The sequence below is a fragment of the Copadichromis virginalis genome, linkage group LG7 (assembly GCF_057382275.1).
Source record: "Copadichromis virginalis isolate Kocher_CV1m ecotype Utaka linkage group LG7, C_Virginalis_male_GT1.1, whole genome shotgun sequence".
Classification (NCBI taxonomy): Eukaryota; Metazoa; Chordata; class Actinopteri; order Cichliformes; family Cichlidae; genus Copadichromis; species Copadichromis virginalis.
In genome coordinates, this window is record NC_140624.1 from 4,178,410 (window position 1) to 4,196,835 (window position 18,426).

General features: G+C 43.9%; 1 protein-coding gene across 2 annotated transcripts in view; it reads right to left on the reverse strand.

Annotated features, from left to right (window-relative positions):
* The window catches only part of mical3a (microtubule associated monooxygenase, calponin and LIM domain containing 3a), a 78,868-nt gene that overhangs the window by 8,617 nt on the left and 51,825 nt on the right, over positions 1 to 18,426 (reverse strand). The window contains exons 26-46 of one of the 2 annotated variants that reach the window (XM_085461248.1): positions 18,093 to 18,194; positions 16,968 to 17,072; positions 16,397 to 16,583; positions 15,662 to 15,756; positions 15,444 to 15,537; positions 12,767 to 12,962; positions 12,042 to 12,304; positions 11,670 to 11,762; positions 10,906 to 11,067; positions 10,418 to 10,480; positions 9,275 to 9,349; positions 8,991 to 9,104; positions 8,815 to 8,894; positions 6,690 to 8,730; positions 6,513 to 6,610; positions 6,033 to 6,209; positions 3,839 to 3,889; positions 3,010 to 3,117; positions 2,229 to 2,322; positions 1,378 to 1,428; positions 468 to 518 (exon numbers count right to left, since the gene is read on the reverse strand). In XM_085461248.1, the coding sequence (XP_085317374.1) occupies positions 468 to 518; positions 1,378 to 1,428; positions 2,229 to 2,322; positions 3,010 to 3,117; positions 3,839 to 3,889; positions 6,033 to 6,209; positions 6,513 to 6,610; positions 6,690 to 8,730; positions 8,815 to 8,894; positions 8,991 to 9,104; positions 9,275 to 9,349; positions 10,418 to 10,480; positions 10,906 to 11,067; positions 11,670 to 11,762; positions 12,042 to 12,304; positions 12,767 to 12,962; positions 15,444 to 15,537; positions 15,662 to 15,756; positions 16,397 to 16,583; positions 16,968 to 17,072; positions 18,093 to 18,194 (4,300 nt within the window). The remainder of the gene's footprint in view (positions 1 to 467; positions 519 to 1,377; positions 1,429 to 2,228; positions 2,323 to 3,009; positions 3,118 to 3,838; positions 3,890 to 6,032; positions 6,210 to 6,512; positions 6,611 to 6,689; positions 8,731 to 8,814; positions 8,895 to 8,990; positions 9,105 to 9,274; positions 9,350 to 10,417; positions 10,481 to 10,905; positions 11,068 to 11,669; positions 11,763 to 12,041; positions 12,305 to 12,766; positions 12,963 to 15,443; positions 15,538 to 15,661; positions 15,757 to 16,396; positions 16,584 to 16,967; positions 17,073 to 18,092; positions 18,195 to 18,426) is intronic. The other variant, XM_085461249.1, reaches the window with a different exon arrangement.

Genomic DNA, 18,426 nt, shown 5'->3' on the forward strand with positions numbered 1-18,426 from the left:
TTTTAATGAATATGCAACAGAAGACCAGAACTTTAATGTGCAGCAAAAGCATGAATGCATACTGCTGCTCTAATATCACTCTTTGCATTGCGTCGCCATTTGCATCAGTGCTGCACCAAACAGTCTACGTGCAGCAGAGTGACAAATAAAAGTTACTTATTAATTCGTTCATTCATCATTCATAAGTTTATAGAGATCAAAGACAATCTTAAGAGAACAGCACGAGGCCAAGTGTCTGATCTCCGTTTGATGTAAAGAGTGTCTGAACTACAAACCCAGTAAAGGAGAAAGCGAGGGGAGGGAGGGAGGGAGGGTAAAGGAGCAGAGAGCATCGCAGTGGCTTAAAGCCAGCCAGCCAATCACGGCGGATATGAGGGGTACAAAGCTCAAGTAGTAACAGGGAGGAGGAAGGACAGATTGGGTTAGCCATTAGGTTAGTTTTAAAGCGACAGATGTGAAATACATACCGCCCAGATGCAAGTCCAGGATTTCACTGTAATTAGAATCTCCCCAATAGTCTACAACGACAGGGATATATTAGAGATAGGAGTTACTTAACACAGCCCCAAACTAGGCACACAAACACGCACACACTGAAATCTCCAACAAAAGCAAGTCATGCATGTTCTCTGAAACATACAGACACACACAGAGTCCATCAGTACTCACCACAATTCAAATGCAGTCATTTTGTGCAACAGAATATTTCCAATGATGATAATAAAAGACTGCTGCATAGATTTGGTGTGTTGCCGTTTGCTGGGCTATTCTGCATATTTGCTCTGTTTTGTGTGTGTGTGTGTGTGTGTGTGTGTGTGTGTGTGTCGACGTGTTGAGGAAATTGCTTCATTTTTATGTGTATTGATTTGAGCAGAAAAGAAGAACTAGCAGATAAGCTGTTGTGCATTCTGAAAGCAGCAAAAAAATAAGTAAATTGAAAAAAAGATAAGACAAGATCTCAAGAAATATCTGTATCAAGTCATCCAACCACAGCAAATATTTGCAGAAATGATTCCAATAACAAAGTTGTCGGGCTGCAAACCAATCCGAATTTGATTTCTTACATTCTGATTGCATTTAGGAAATCTAACGTGATCCGAGTATTGACTGGAGAGGCGGTGAGAGAGACGAAACACATCCAGAATGAGCAGACACCAATCTATGTCGGGGAGGGGGACACACGCATTCTCCTCGTTTGCATGCAGCTTGGACTGATGATGGCAGACACGTTATGAACGAACACATATCGACATGTTCGGAGATGGAGAACTGTTGCAGTGTGTCACCACAGATGGACCCTACGTAACAGTTTCATGTGTGGTTAATTAAAAGGAAAGGGAGAAAAAAAATTAAGAAAACTACAGTAAAATCTAATACCTGATCTTCTTTTGTGCTGTTTGGGTAATGTACAAGTACCTTTATACAATCCTTTAAGAGAGTAGAGTATTAACACGTTAAAACATACTCAAACAGCAAACTGGATAAACAGCCGATGGTAAAGTAAAACAGTCATTTGGTCGGCGAGAAAAGGGACCGACTGAAATTAATGCTCCGCGTGTCTAGATGCATGCATTTGCATGATTAAAGTTTTCATTTCATTCCATTAACTTCACCATAAAGTGCACTAGGCTGGAATATCATTTCAGTGCTGCAAAGTCAACCTTCGTACTTTATCCTCATGCAAATCTACATCATGTAAATATTATATTATTACTACTGAGCACAATTCATGCTTAGAAAAAATTGTGCTGCTCTCAAAGAAATTATTTATTTCTCATTTCGGAAGTATATCGTCTGTGATAGTCCCTTGTCAGAAACAATTCGGGATTATTACTTTGGAGAAATAAATGTGTTTTTCCTGCATACGAAATCATGTGCTGAATTATGCTTCGGCACAAGTGAATAAATGGTAAACGCACACAGTGATTTCAGCACAATCAAATGAGCGCAGAGGGACAGGTTTGCTGAGTTACGTAACCCTGACGGTTGTTATTACTATTCCCTTTGGAGCTCTAGAAAACTCTGAACTCATATCGTGTAAAGATAAAACGCGGCCTCTGGTGAGCAGCTTTCATGACCAAGATCTTACGTCAAATTTATGGCAAAGTACTTGTAAAACATTAACAAGTGAGGTGTCTAATACGCGATATTAAAAATGCACGCGCACATAGGAAGCCAAACTGAATGAAAAAAATCGATATATGCAAGTATGACTGACGAGGAATTACCTGCTTCTCCTCTCAAAGCTTTCTCCACAGCTACGCCCCTCTCTTCCAGCTGCCTCTGCTTCTCCTCCACCTGCTCCAACTGCCTCTGGATGATCTGAGGAGACGATCAGCAGCAGAGGCACATCAGTATCATAAATGCACAGGGTGATAACTAACTACCAGTAATTAGAAATCCCCCCTAAACTCCCACAGGGAACACTCAGTCGATGCGGCTGTTTACTCTGTTGAAATGTCAGAAGTGGCAACGACAACTATATTTAACGCCTGCAGCCACACAGGACATTTGTATTAATTTGTCAAAAACCCCAAGAAAACGTGCAGATTTCAGTCGCTTGTCATCTTCTCTGTGTCTTGATTTGAAGTTGTTTTTTTGTTTTAATTTGAAACTTTTGATGCTTTATAGCACACAAATTGTGTGAAAAGGTTTTTTCCCCCCTCTCGAATCTCCTGTAACAGCTTCTGTCAGGTCTTGGGTTTATCTGTGCCACACAGAATTGGGAGCTGAAATAGAAGAAGTCCTGTGGGGTCCTGCAAATAGCCAGTAAAGGGAAGCAAAACTGAGGCCAGCAAATGACAGCTCCAGGAGAAAGGAGAGCTTAGTGCTGAGTCAGGGGAACGGGAGTCTGACTGCAGTTACAACATCAATCACAATGGATGAATCTGGCCTCAGTTCAAAACATTAGGAGTGACCAAATGGTAAAAAGCACCAGGGGAAGAATGCAGGAAACTGAATTCCCAAATTATATTAGGAAAGCAGTCTTTAAAAGAAGAAAGGACAAACCTGGGCTCTGTGGAGCCGCTTCAGTTCCTCCTGCTTGGCCTGTCGTCGTGCAGCTTTTTGGACTCGACGCGTCAGCTTGGCATTAAGCTCTTCCTCCGTGTAGGTTTTCTGTGTGGAATAACAAAACGTAAATCAGAAAAGTCTCATCCACAAGGTCCTAATGTGTGTAGGTGGCTCCATGAGGTGCTGAGCACTCAGACAAGCTGAGGAGGGGAACTTTCTGGATCTTCTAACAGGGCGAGGAGATAACAGGAAAGTGGCTAATGCTATTTAAAGCTTCATCGGTCATCTACGGGACTCTCGGGGGCTAGAAAAGTTATGCTTGCATAAAACACAGTGTGAAACATACTTCATATAAACTTTGCTGCAAGCTCTGTTATAATCCTCCACAATAGATAATACATATGTGAGAAAAAACAGAGATGTTTCCGCTGTAAGCTGACATGGATGAGCATTTAAGCTAGCGCAAAACGGCAGAAAGAGAAAACATGAATGAAAACATGTGAAAAGGTTCTCCAGTAGCCAGACTGGAGTAAATACAGAGCCGCAGTGACAGATTAATCTCATAACAGCCTGGGGTGTCAACAGATGCAGAGGTATCACGGTGACCAGAAAAGAGAGCGCTATTGGAAACGTCGTGTTATAACAGAGTGGATATTCAGCAGTCAGTGAGCGAGCGTTGCTGTCCAACTGTCGCATGCATCCAGACAGAACAACGATTAGCTTTAGGCCAGGCCTACGCAGGGTGTTATGAAAGTAAACTGGCACGTGTGCAGGAAGACGAGACGGGGTGCAGGAGGGTTATCAGCGGGAATGTATGTAATACTACCTTTGTGGCATACGATCTCTTGAACGCCAGTGCGTGAGGGACATAAACAGACTTGGGGCAGACGAAACATAAAAGGGAGGAAACAAACATGATACAGATGATATGATTAAATGGGTTAATGATTATGTTAAATAAACAAAAGTAAAATAAACAGAACAGTGAGTCACAGTCTAGTTGGTACAATCAAAACAGGCAACGTTAATATCACAAAAAAGACAAGGTGGAATGAAATAGTTAAAGATCTACATTAACTACAAAATTGTGACACTAACCAAGAAACTCAAGTGTAAAATGTTTTATGATGAGATGTTGTGTCCAATACTACAACTATGACGCTTGTGTCTTGTCTAGTATTCACAGATCTGAAAGGGATGGGGACAAAAAAAAAAAGAGACTACTCTATAGATTTCTCAGGGGCTCTCACTGACTCACACATGGCTGAGAGGCATGATACAACTTAAAACTCCTGTTACTGTAGCCGTATGAAGTGAATAATTCAGATCAATAATCGTTACAAAGAAGAAAACGACATTCATCAAACGACAACGAGCCACAACATCAAAACCACAGACGGGTGAAGCGGTTAGCACCGCGGCATAGACACCATGATGCAAAGCAATGTCCTGCAGGTTTTAGATCTCACCCTGGGTCAACACACCTGAATCAAATGATTAGTTCATTACCAGGCCTCTGGAGAACTTCAAGACATGTTGAGGAGGTCTTTTAGCCATTTAAATCAGCTGTGATGGATCAAGGATACATCTAAAACTTTTCCATGGCTGTATCCCAATTCAGGGTCTGCAGCCTTAAAGGCCGCATTTTATGGCCGATTACGTCACAGCGACGTGGCAAAGGATTTCCCAATTCGAAGGCTGCTTGAAATGCGGCCCTCAGATGCGTCCTTCATTTCCCTGAATTTTAAGGCTGTGGCGGTGTAGACTTCGTGGCCCAACATATCCCAGAATGCATAGCGCGGCGGTGGGTGTGGATAATTTTGCCGAAGAAAAAAAAAACGGCGGATGAGGGGCGCCCGAAGAGTAAACTTTAAGTACTGAATATTATGTCACTTATTTATGTGCAAATGTTTAATAACGAAGAACATTAAACATTCCTGTTGGTCACATGTCGACAAAGTCATGTGACGTTAGTGACGTTTGTACTAACTTGGTTTTAAAGCCTTTACTTTAAAATATACGCCGTTCAATAGCTGAGCTTAATCCTACAGAGAATGATCAAAGCTCGTGTAGAAACAAACAAATGAACAAAAGATTTTCTCCTTCATCTCTGTCAAACAAAGCTGTATGAAACGTTTCCAGCTGTTAGTATCATGGTTGCTAGGCAACCTGGGCAGCGCAACAGACCGTCCCATTACACAAGCCTCGCACTTCCGGCCTTACGCGGCCCTTGAGGATCGTTGAGGCTGCGTACTTTAAGGCTGCAGATCCTGAATTGGGATACAGCCCATCAAGACATGTTGAGCAGATCATTTAGCCTTTAGATCAGCTGTGTTGGATCAAGGATGCATCTAAAACCTGCAGGACACCGGCCCTGAGGTCTGGTGTCCTGAAACTTTTCCATGTGTCCTGGTTGCAACACACCTGAATACATTTCGTAGGTCATTAGCAAGACTAGCCACGCCCTGAGTGGGGGAAAATCGACGCAGGTGTCCACAGGCTTTAGTGTTGTGGCTGATTTATGTACACGTTTCCAAAATATACACAAACAAAAGAGAATAGGAGTACATCTGAGCTTCATGCCTCTGGCCCTGAGCACGATTCTATCTATTTAAAACCACCAGAAACACACACAGACTCGGCAGCAGTGGCAAATATAATGCTGAATTTCAGCCATAAATGCAATGAGTGCAAATGGATTCCAATAAAAGAGCTCATGTTCTAAAATTTAAGGACTTGTTCCAAATATGTGCATAGTTCCAACGCCATTTATGCAATATTTTTATCATAATTTGTTCTGAGACCTCCCAAGGTCAAAAAAATATATATACACATTATTTTATTCCAATAACGCTTTAAAAAGAGATGAAATGATAGCAAAGATTTATCTGGGGTTTGCTTGCAAAGCCACCGGCACGTTATATGAACTTTAACTAAAAGATTGGTGATGCTAAATGGCATTATTCAGAAAGATGACACTTTCTGAAATTCAAAATTATGTAACCCCTGCTGCACAATACCTCCTCGTCGTCTTTCTCCATTTCTCGCTTAACCTCCTTCTCCTGTCCCCTTTTTTTATGCCTCTCTTTCACCCCCCTTTTTTCCTTCAACTCCCTCCTCCTCTCCTTTTCCAGTGTCTCTTCCTTTATTGCCTCCTTCTGCATGCCTGATACTAGGTCAAAGATGTCCACATGCCTCTAGGAGTGGAAGAGATTATATAAAGAAAAACATTTTCGAGAGGAAGCAAAACAGAAACTGGTACAGCGGATGTCGTGATGATATGTATAGCCTTGCAAAGCCAGACTGCACGAGTTTCATTCACAACAGTTTGATTTTAAGTTGTGATTTACATCTAATGAGATGAACCTGCATGAGTAAAATTCATTCAAGAAAGGTCCAAAAAGGCGGTTTTAAGGACCCCAGGCAACTCCGGTTGGCGTTGCAAGCCTGTGCATGCATGAATCCCTAATGACAACCACGTGACATTTGTATTTGCTCACATCTGCTTTGGACTTCTGGGAGGATCTTTCCAGAACATCGTCACAGGACAGGTCGGAATCTTCGGAGAAACTCAGGTTTCTCCGAGTTTTCAAGTCTACTTCAAACGACAAGCAAAGACAACAATCAGCAATCAATAATTTCATAACATGAAATGAGCTTTGGAAGAATAGTCTTACCCGAAGATCTCCCAAGAGGTGATGTCCTTCTCTTCCCAGAGTCCTGAGTAGTGGAGCTGGACGACGGTGTACTCGGGCACGACTTATCATCCTTCTTCTTCTTGTCCTTCTTGTACCCTGAGAAGACAGCCTTCCACAGAGACTTGTGTTTTGGAGGCGTCTCATCTGCGCCCGAGAGCCTGCTGCTGTCGTTCTTGGCTTTTTTCTCCTTCTTGTTTTTCCGCGGGGAGAAGAGGGAGCTTCGTTTCTTACTTTTACTTGTAGAGGAGCCGTCTGACGAAGCCACCGAGCTGTCCAGGCTCTTGTTACTGCTAAAGAAACGCTCCGACAGGGCCTCGGACTTCTTTGACTCTAAAGCTTTCACAGCTGATGTCTTTGGAGATGCAGCTGACTTTTTACTTTTTCCAACAGTGTCTGGTGTTACATTCCAGGCCACTTTAGGTGAGGCGCCCTTTTCCCCATCGGACTCTTTCATTTTGCTCAACTGTTTGGCCATAGCTTCTTTTAGAGCCGGGCTCTTGACAGATTTTTCTCTGGCCCTTATCCTCTCCTCTGCAATCTCCCTGGCTTCTGGAGAGAACTGAGTTGCCCTCTGGGTCTTAGAGACTGGGTTGACTGGGATATTGGGTTTACCATTTTCCATTGCTAGTGCCAAATGAAGGGGAGGTTTTTCCCTGCTCGGCTTGCTCGTGGGCGGAGTGTAATACCTGTTCATGCTTGTGTCTGGTGTCCGGTCGTCGTAGCTCTCCTCCACATCGTCAGCAAAAGGAATCTCCTCCACAGTCTCCACAAATGACTTCCTCGTCTCCTGCGGCCGTGGCTTCTCCCTCTTCTTCTCCCTCATCACGACCACCGGGGTTGTTTCTGGAGCTGCCTGAGGTGAGGAGACCTTCCTGGGTGCTGGTTTGGGCACAGATACGGGGCTCAGCTGGGTCCTGGGTGCAGGAACAGGGGTAGTGGCTTTTGCTGGCTCTTTGGCATGCTCAGATGGAAGTTTTTCTGTTCCGTTGGTCCAGGACACCTGGTGTCTCTGCTGCCTGAGCACGGCTGGAGACTGATTAGCAGGCACGGGTGGTGGCGGACTGGAAGGTGGTGTCAGCATAGCCGAGTCGGACGTGTTATAGCTGTCACTGTTTACCGTCTGGCTTGTGGCCACACTTCCATTCAAGCCCAAGCCTGAGCTGCTGCTGATGTCTCTTTTATCAGAGCCATCGCTCTTGGGCTCAACAGGAGCGATAGGAGTAATGACCTGACCCTCGAGAGTGATGTTGAGTCTGCGAATGACAGCCCGGCCAGTGAAGGCAGGCTTCTGTTCCCCGGACACGTCTGCTGTTTGTGTCTTAGCGAAGTTGGAGTCCTGAGGTGGAGTCTTAACAACACTCCTTTCTAAGATTTTACTACTGCGGTCCAAAGGAGTCAGACCGAGGCTCTTTCTTATCTCAGCACTCTTCAACCAGAACTCCTCAATGATATCCGTCTTTTTAGACGGCGTCTCTTCTGTTGAGGAATTTGAAGGCTCTGGCGTGGCCATGTTGGTTTTAGCCAAGGGCGTTGAAGTGACTGCGGGGACGGGCTGAGTTCTGACGGGAGAATCAGAGGTGAGGGGTGATGAGGGTTCATGGCAGGGCAGCGGCTGGGCACAGATCGGGGAGAGGGGGTTTCCTGTGAGAGGGCAAATGGAGCGGTGAGGAAAGACGGGAGATTTAGGTCCTTCAGTTTCGGGCAGGGGTGTAGGCTGGGAGCAAATTGGTGAGCTCACTGGTGACTTGAGAGGTGACTCACTGGGTGGCTGTAGTGGAGAGGCAGCAGGTGGTTTGGTGGGTGAAAGAGGAGGAGATGAAGCAGAAGTTGGGGTTTTAACTGGTGTAGAAGCAGCAGCATTAGTAGGTGAGGGAACAGGAGACAACTGCTGGACAGGAGCAGGTGAAGGGCACAGCGGGCTCCTGGAAGTTGGAGATGGAGTCATCTTTTCTGGCTTTGTTTCCTCAGGTATGAAAGGATCAGGAAAAAAGCGGAGACCAGGAGATTTTACGGGACTTATCTACAAAACAAAACAAACAACAGAGGAGTTTAGGATTCAGGTAAAAGCCATTAATCGCTTTGAACCTCTGAAGCATCATCTCACCTGGGTTTCAGGTTCTGGGGATGGTTTAAGCGGAAAAAGAACGATATCGTCCTTCTGCAGCAGGCCGATGCTGGATGGTTCTGAATTCACAAAAGGGAGAAGAAAAGGCTCATTGCCTTTTATTTGTGGAAAACATATCTGCGTGATCGTGTAGAGAAACGTTTTGTGACATGTACCCATACTGGAAGCTGTTGCCAAGCTTTCCGATTTCTTGTCTTCCTCGGGAAGCGCTTCATCGTGCTCCGACTGGTGCAAACGAGCCTCAGCTTCCGCATCCGAAGGGATGTCATCTGGAATTTAAACATCACATCAAATATTTCATTATTACACAGCTTTGGAAGTTTAATTATCTGAGTCGTTTCATTTTGATGAAGAGAGTTCTTTGTAAACAAAAATGCTATTTTCCGCATGTTAAACACTTGATGGATTCATTACTGTTTGTAATGTTTTGACTGTTTACCCTGATCCATCTCTGTGCCAGGCTCCATATCTGGACCGTCTGCTTCGGCTTCGAGTACTTCATCTTCGCAGGGCTCTGACATGAAAAAAAGGGAAATAAATGAGTCATTGGAACATTATTATCGTGTCTTTAGACAATAACTGTGAGAACTTTTTTCTGTTTAAAAGTAGCTTGAATGAATCTTTTCTCAGAAATCCTGACAGTGAGGTGGAAAGCTATCGAGGCCGATTTTGAAAAGCCGAATACAAACATTAAAGGTCGAAAAAAAGGTGAGTAGATTTTAAAAATCAAAATCTATTTTTCTTCAGACAGCATTAGGAAAGAGTTTGGGCAAAAAAAAAAAGAAAAAAAAAAAAGAAAGAAAATCTTTTGCATACAAATCAAACAGTCCAAGTCTTTTAATATGAACAAAGGAGCAGCTAGGCTGCAGCTACATGCAGCAACTTTAAATTAGTAAGCTGAAAATATTTGATCCAAGCAGAAGCACAACCAGAATGTTACTGGTTAAACTGTGGTTAGCGAGCAAAACTGGGAGGGGGAGGGGGCAGTTTATCCATGCAGTTTATATATCAGCTTTAACTACTAGGTGACCGATCTGAGTGCACGGGCACATAAACTACTAAAAGAACTTTGTAATTGGTCTGATCTCTGCCGGAGGTCTTTACTGGGCCTTTAACTCTGAACTCAAGGCTTATACGAGGACTTCAAACAGAGGTGTAGGACTCTCATTCAATTCATTCAAGCTCTTAATCAGCTGATAATGTACTTCAACACCCACATTCTGTGAACTTAATGCAAGTACAAGTGCCATTAAGAGGTGAGCTCCCAAAGCTGTGGTGCCTTGTGGTTTCACTCCCCGGAATATATTACGTTACAGCATAACATACAGAGCAAGTGCAAAAGAAAATACATATTTTGGAAATTAGAAGAGTAGAATGTAAGGTTTGGTTACAAAAGGTGAAACACAAGTGCTGATCTGAACCCAGGAGAGAAAAACCTCGACAGCCTTACAGCAGGCATGCTTGTGAGTTTACTGGTCTCTGCATGTGTTTATGCATGCTCCATGAAAAGAGGCCAGCCCAGCTGATAGACAGAACAGGAGTCTAAGACGGGATGTCAGGATCCCTTTCGAGTCTGTGCTACCTCCGGACAGGGACTCCAACCAGACTCTCACTGCCTCGTGTCGGGCGGACGTGTGGGCAGGGGCTACATTCAAACCAGAAGATACAGAACGACGAGGGATAGATGGCGGGGAAATAACAGTAAAGCAATTAGACACATGAGAAACAACATGGGAGAACACAAAAGAACAAAAGAGAATCAAATCAAAGGAACTGACGAGAGGGTTAAATGGCGCGCTGGGATGCGTTTGGAGAGCGTTATATTCGCCCCAGAGGAACAACAGTGACTCTGAATGACAACAGGCTCAACACAAAATTAGACATTCCGAGAAATAAAGCAATGTTACACAAATGTACAAATCAGAGGTAATTCAAAACAACAAGCTGGGGTCCACCTGTGGCAGACACAGACAAAGCAGCAGCAGCCACACTTGCAAAATGAGACACCCTGATCCTGAACATGGCGAGACCCACGGCCTTCCCAGGCGTATAGGCCCCCGGGTGGGTTACCTGCAGAGGAGGGCTGCGTGAGCTCAGAGGGCTGGGAGAGTTGGGAGGCTGAGGCCAGCTGGCCATCATCCTTGTCTCCCTCAGACTCCAGATGTGCTCTCAAACCTGGAATGGCGCTGGGATCCACAGGCTGCAGGACTTGTTGGATGTGGAGACTCCTCGCTAAATGTAAGTGTTGTGATTTTGTATTTTTGCGTGGCGTAAAGTTGTGTGAGTCAGGAGAGGAAGATAAAGAGAGATGAGGGTAGTTGTGGAAGAAAGGAACAGGGGGGAAAAACAGGGCAAAATGGAAGAGAAAAGGCAGAGAGACAGTTATACAGTGACAATGGGAAAAAAATCATCAAAGAGAAATGAAGGGCGGCTGCATGCAATACACTGCAAAACGCCAAACCATAAAAGTAAGCTTCAAGGGTACAAAGCTTGGAAAAGAAAATAATAACACATTTGTTAAATATAACAGTTCCGTCGCACAGCTGTAAAACATAACTGCAGCGCCGTGGGGGAGATAATCAGATCTGATTCATCAGATTAGTATTTTAATGCCATAAAGAACTCCAGAGGTTTGAAACAGGAGGTTAGATGGAATGGGACTGACAATGAAAAGGGAACACCGATGAACACAAAACTCACATAAAAACACAACAAACCAAACCATAAAGAAGCCAAAGGCACGCTTCTTGTAGAAATTATTGAAAATGAAACCCAAACAAGGCAGAATTATTCAAAGTAACTGCAAACACATCCGCAGGCACTTCCGTTGCTACCTTTAAATGTACCAACATCCTCTTCGTCTGTAAGGTACTTCTCCAGCCAAAGGCCTGACTGGAGTTCTCTATCCCAGGGCCAGTAATCCCCCTCTGTCAGCAGGGGGAGACAAAGGCCCCCCAAAAATAAATCAAAAAAGAAAATGACACAGACAGATACATACACGTGCATTGTATGTGGACATGGCAGACAAGCAGAAGAGAGACAAGAGGATGACTCGGTGTTTCAGACAGTGACGAGAACATGAAACAGTAAACAACACGGAGCTCTGAGGTCAAGGCCACTGAAGTCTGGATAGGGTGTAAACACATTAGCATAAAGAAACCATTAATTTCCACTATCACGGGAATAACAATGCAAAACTAATTTACCTTCGCTCGACTCCTCATCTTCTTCGGCCTCATTTTCATCCTCCTCCTCCTCGTCCTCTTCATCTACTTCCCCATCTCTGCTGCGTGTGTCAGCCAAAGCTTCACCCTCTCCCTCCTCGCAGTGATCGCCCCTCAGCTTGGCGTGGAGCTCTACCGCCTCCTTCCACGGAACGCCGCCGAGGTCTGACGGGCTGGGAGGCTGCTCCTCCGCCTCTTCTTGATCCTCCTGCTCGTCCTCCTCTTCCATGTCTGACTCTGAGCTACTGCAGAAAGTAGAGAAAAGGCGTCAGCAAAGTGTTAGGGAACATGAAAGGAAGCAAGTATTTGAGGACAGTACAAGTATGGAGACGTTCACAGCAGCCTGAGGGATTCTGGACTCTAGCAAAGAAGTTTTCTGTGATTCAAGATAGACAAACCGCTCGTTGGTGAACCCCCACAGTTAATCCCAACTAAGATGTTTTTAGCTTCCTCCCACTTCCTTTCTATCCCACTTTATCGTGATTGGCTAACTGTCACGAACAAAAAGTTTAAAGAGTGGGTGGAGCTTCTGTGCGCATAGCCAGAGCTGCTTGCGTGACGCGACTATTTTAAGGACGTCCAAAGAGTTGAAACTTGTTTAAAGTCTTATTAGAGATCGTTTAAACAACTCGCTGAACACTAAACGGCAGAAAGGGTAAAACCGAATATCATAAAAACGAAATTAACGGATGTTGTTAAAATCTTACCTAGAACCCAGGTCAGCATCTGTGGCCTTGTCCAGCACACTGCTCAGATTGTGCTCCGCCAGCGTCTCCTCAGGCACCTCCTCCAGCTCCTCCTCCCTCTGCAGGGACAGACGGTAGTTCTCCAGCTCAATGCGTTCTGGAGTTCCCTTCAGGCGTTTAGCTAGGCTCGGTTCCTGCAGGCCGTTCACTTCCAGCACTGTGGGGTACAGGATCAAGGTAAGAAAGCAGAGGAGAGAGAGCACATACGTGCAGGTGATGATCAGGCAGGTGCAAGCAGGACCAAACTAAATCCAATGTATTTGTGAACGCTGATGTGAAAACCGATGCAAATTCTGGCAGTGTATGTGTGAAGCTACGTCAGCGACAGCATCAAATCCATCACACATCCAACTAGTAAAATGGTGCATTTTCATCCACATCTGCAGCCAGAACTTTAACCAAAGTAATCTTGTACATTAAGGACAAACTGACAAGGAGACACCGATTTAAGATCTATTACTGAATTTATTGCATTAGATAATATTCCTACAGCAAATAAGATCAACAAACACAAATAGGTTTCACACTTTAAAATAGAGCCATTGTTCTATACTTAAATGTACAAGATTGGTGCCTTGCCTTGTTCCCATTCTGAGAAGCAAACCTTAAAACTGTATGTTTTGACAATATTTCCTCTGGCAAAGGTTCATGACAGTGAAATGGGTTAAAATAGAGTTATCATGGAAGTACAGCCGTCATCTTGTCACTTAGAGATAAATTCTAATTGAAATAAAGAGCACTAGCACTGCTTTACGGCCAATGCCTTAAAGTCCCATGATCTCATTAAATGTGTGATATTTGACACTGAATCCTGTTTATTTTGTATGTGTGACTCATATGAATGTGACGATAGATGTTTCCTCGAAAACAAGTGAAAAGTACGTAAAACAGCAAAGAAGAGAGAGACTTAAGTTTAAACTGATACATATTTATACTTTAATAACCTGCATCACTAAACACTGTAATTACTTCATCTGATATAGTCCAGGGTTGGACTTCTGTCAGCAGTTGGGGGTCTGTTTTGGGTTTTTTGTGGTTGATTTTGGTTTAGTGGTCTAACTCTTATTATTTTGCAAACACTAATTTAGTGGTCCAAGAACTCCACAGTTGCTGAACTTTGCAGCAGCATGGGATGTCCTTACCATATAATGCATATGTATTTGTGGAGGTGTCTGTGCAGCACAAGCACACATATCTGACGAATGTATAGACCTGCAAAATATTGCTTTGTTCTACAGTACTTTACACTGACTGCAAACCTCCACCAATATATTAGCAGTTGTTTGTTGTCTAATCTTAATGTAGAATATATTATAGTATGCACGGCTGCAGTATGACTACAGTATTTAATAAAGTCTTGCATCTGAAGTTATAAACTACACTTGCCACATTGCGGCAGGCCTACACTTATTAACACTTTCACTTATTAAAGTTTCAAATATTCATTTTCTGCAAAGCTTACCGGTTTCAGCTCTCTCTAGTCTAATCCGTGATTTTATTCAGCTACAGTGTGCAAAGCAATTACTGCAGATGAGACGCACTACGTCGAGCAAATACAAGTGGTTCTGGCAGGAATCTGTCGGGGGGTGAAAGGCTGAGGAATGCAGGAAGGCAGAGGAAGGGGGGGTGAAAACAAAACTCCAGTCCCAAGCACCAATGCAAGCACTAGTAAAGCTCTCAGTTTTAAGATGCTCTGATCGGAAGGGGAAAGGTAAAGCTCACAACAGCACTGATACAGGCACTTTATCACATATAATAGTGAGTTTTAGGAAGAGGAATACTAATAGGTGCAAAACAACTTACAGAGAAAGAAACACGTCACACAGGAGGAGGTCGAGCTAAAAAAAGAGCACTCACAGGCCACTCGGGGTTACAATCACCAAAGAGTACAGCTTGGCTCTTCATTAAAAACAGGCAGCTCTATAGCAATCATTAACAGTATATAGAGATTGAATGTACACACCAGTGGGTAACTGATATATTTTTTTGGGGGGGGGGGGATTGGGGGCTAAGAAAGCTAAACTTTACTTCCACATTTCACAGTAAAAGCCAGAATAGCAATGAGGAGGTCTATGCAAAGGGTTAATGGTGCTGCCTGGAGAGCTGACCAGAAGGAATTCTGAGCAGCTCTCTATAATTTCCAAGCCAAGAAACAAACAGGTTTAAGATGCACCATTCACTTCTAAGATTATGGCGCCAGAGCACTGTTTGAATCCATCTGCCAATCACAAGTCATAAAGAGACTGCCAACAGAAACAGAAAGAATGCTGCATCTTCAGGAAATAATTCAGCAACTGAGAGACTCACAGTATTTACAGGACCATTTTGAAGCTTTGGTCACACAAACTAGATCTATATACATCCCACTGACAGTAGTCGGCAAAGAGAAAAAGGAAGCAAGGAAGGAAATAAGAAGGGACACAAAAGTCATGCTAGAGGAGGCTGAGCAGGACATTGATGGTGAAACAGCAGAAGAGGTAGATGCAGTAGGTAAACAGGAAGGGAGAATCTAAGGGGTTGTGTGCCACCTGGTGGCAGGTCCGGGAGAGAGTGCGGCGGAGGGTGCCTAGCTGGACTCCCACACCCACGGCCAGACGCCAGGGCGCAGCCGCCACAGCTAGATAGGAAAGTCGAGTACCTGAGGGTTGGAGGTCAGCCGAGGGGGCAGCTGCTGCCATCGCCCTTCCAGGGGCATCCACGGTCGTAGTAGGTATTTGGGGGGTCTGATTCTCCTGCAAATGACACAAATGATTTTAACATCAGCCCTGCTATCGGAGATATGAGAGCACTCTCAGAACATTTTTCCAGCCCTATCCTGATTTCCACCAGGATTTCTTCAAGTAAATAAAAATGGACCTTGGCTGTGACTGGAGCAGCAGAGGGAGCAGGCCTCTTCCTCTGAGCATACCCAGACAGGCGGTAACAGTAGTGGGGCTTGCAGTAAAATTTTCCTGTAGGAGACACACAGAGCATAAGCAAATACATTAAATGCACAAATAAACGCATTCGGCAAATTTCACCTCACGGAGTCTGTGGGCTGCATCTACTCTGTCGGAAAAAATCAATTCCTTTGTCTCAAGTGCATTCAGAAAAATCAGGAGGTTCTGTTCCCACAGCTGACCGTGAAAAAGCTACTGTCCCACTGAACAATCTGTTGCCTGTCCTTAAGCACAATAGACACCTCCCAGCATGGAAAAATATGGAATCATAAGACTGCACTGAGTCCGAGGTGGGGGTTACCGCAAAAATCTCTTACAGCTGTCTTTTACATATTTAAAACCAATAAATTTTGAAAAATTATGTGGCTGTAACTTCATTTTTTGAATCAGAAGATGGCTCTGCTGCATTCCTCGGCTCAAAAAAAAAAAAAAAAAACAGGCTGAGAGGCCATGGCGTGATCACACCACAGGAGGGCAGCAAACGTGCACACAGTCAAAATCGTTTCTAGATTGTATGTCTTCAAACGAAGAATCATCTTTGCAGCTTTACACTTTAGTCATTATATCGTACTCAAGATCATTTCAGTCTATTTCACCTTGTAGTTAATGAAATATAAGCACACGTGGGGCTGAAACCATTTGGAAAGCTTACCGTCCTCGACATCAAACGCATAAGAGGACAGTCGTAGAGTCGTGCCGCAGTAGTCGCACTTGAAACAGCTGCGATGGAAGAACTTCCCCTCGGCACTCAGCCTTTCCATCACGTACACGCGTTTTCGGCAGAAGAAACAAACATCGCTGCCTCCGATGTTGACAGGGAATTCTTTCCTGAGCGAGCCCTGCAAGGGAAAAAGTACTGAATCTATCTTTATTTATAAATGAAGAGAAACGTTCAAACTGGTGCACAAGGAGAAAGTTATTGTTAAGCCAGACGCTCACATCAGGTCACTACAAATGTTTGAAGGATACAGATATTATTTACAAGCTAATGATTCCAAAATACAGCAATTCCAAAGTTATTCATTAGTGAGAGAGGGATGCTTGCAGGCGAGCAGCAGTCCAAATTACAGGGACTCGTTGGGAAAACACACTCTGCAGCTACGGGAGAGAAGGAAGTTCAAATGTGGTAAAAGGAGCACAATGTGCAAAAAACACACTCTCTGGGAAGCGCTGCAGTGATCTGTGTAGCCACATGCCTTCTACTCTACAACCCGAGTGCTTACCAAATCCCTTTTTTCAGGTACATGTGTGGGCTTGGGAGACTGAAGCTGACTGGCTATCTGCTCGGTCAATGAGCTAACGCCCCCTGTGTACATCCTTACATACTGCTATCAACAGCAATGAGAGAAAGAAAGAAAAATAAGAGGACAGGTAGAGAAACATTAGAAATGATGGATGAAAAACAACGTGAAAAACAGAAGGAAGAGGTGTGTGTGCGACAAGTGCTCAAACACAGCAGACAAACAATGGTGTCTAACAGGGAATTTACACAAGACAAAGGAAGCGTTTGCACACTGGACTGGTCGAGTGTTCAGACGTGTGTGAGGCTCCACCAAAAGCAGCGAACACAGTTCCTGAGAAAAACCTCAAAAGTTTCATGTTGGGTTTACTACCAAGAGCTGGATTTGGAAAAAGATCAACTATCACAGTGTTTAGACAACTCGCTTAAAGCAGTCATGCAGTTTTTATTCGCTTGCACACACAAAGTCACTCATGCTGCACCGTAAATATAAACGAGCTGCAATAATCTGTAAAAATCTGCAAAAATCTGCAAAGCTGCGTTGCTAATTCCCAAATTCAGCAAGTGTTTGGCATATGAGATCATCTTTGGGTCGAATTCTGAATTAATCTACACCAGGATTAGATTTCAATCTATGAAACCTCAAAGAGCTTTAAAAAGGGAAGAATCTAGGTCGACTGTAGCATGTGGCAAACCTAAGCCACGAAAACTATTACTGTGCACCGCTCTGCTAAATTGAAAGTTGGCTCGTCAACATGGGAATTACACTAGATGAGATTTTTGCTGCCAAGCTGCTCTTAAAATCCAAATCAGCTACTGAGTACAAATAAGCGTGGGAAGTATAACAGAGTTCTGCTAAGATTACTTTAATATCTGTTCAGACACAGTGACGGATCACTCGCACTCACTAATCACAGCAAACGTGCTAAACAAATGAGTTTGCTCGCATTTCTAAACAAGCAGCCCGACTTTCAAGCAAACATCAGGTGAGATCACGTTAAGCGACTTGTGCTGGAAAGTGAGGTGCATCATCTTCCTGACAGGCCAAGTGCACGTTTAGTGTGTCAGCGCCACGACACGCCATTCCTTCCAGGCATAAAATGACTACCTGTCTCAAGGTGTCAGACGTGGTGGGGGGAGAATCAGGGGGACTCTGGGGGCTGGCCAGGCGCCACTGTTCCATAAAAAAGCGTGATGGCTTTTTCTTAGGCTCCAAAGAGGGAGAGAGGAGAGTTATTAGAAGTTCAAGTAAATCTAAAGAAGAATACTAATGTATTCAACTGAGAAGATATTATGATTTACTACTTATTCTGTAATATCCTGCTGTAACAACAGCCTCTCTTTCCTCTAGAGTCAGTTAAAGACTTAGGTGAGACAAAGTTGACCCAAAAAAAGTGCTTTTGTTAAAAATGTACAAATATTTAAACCTGTAATCATCCATC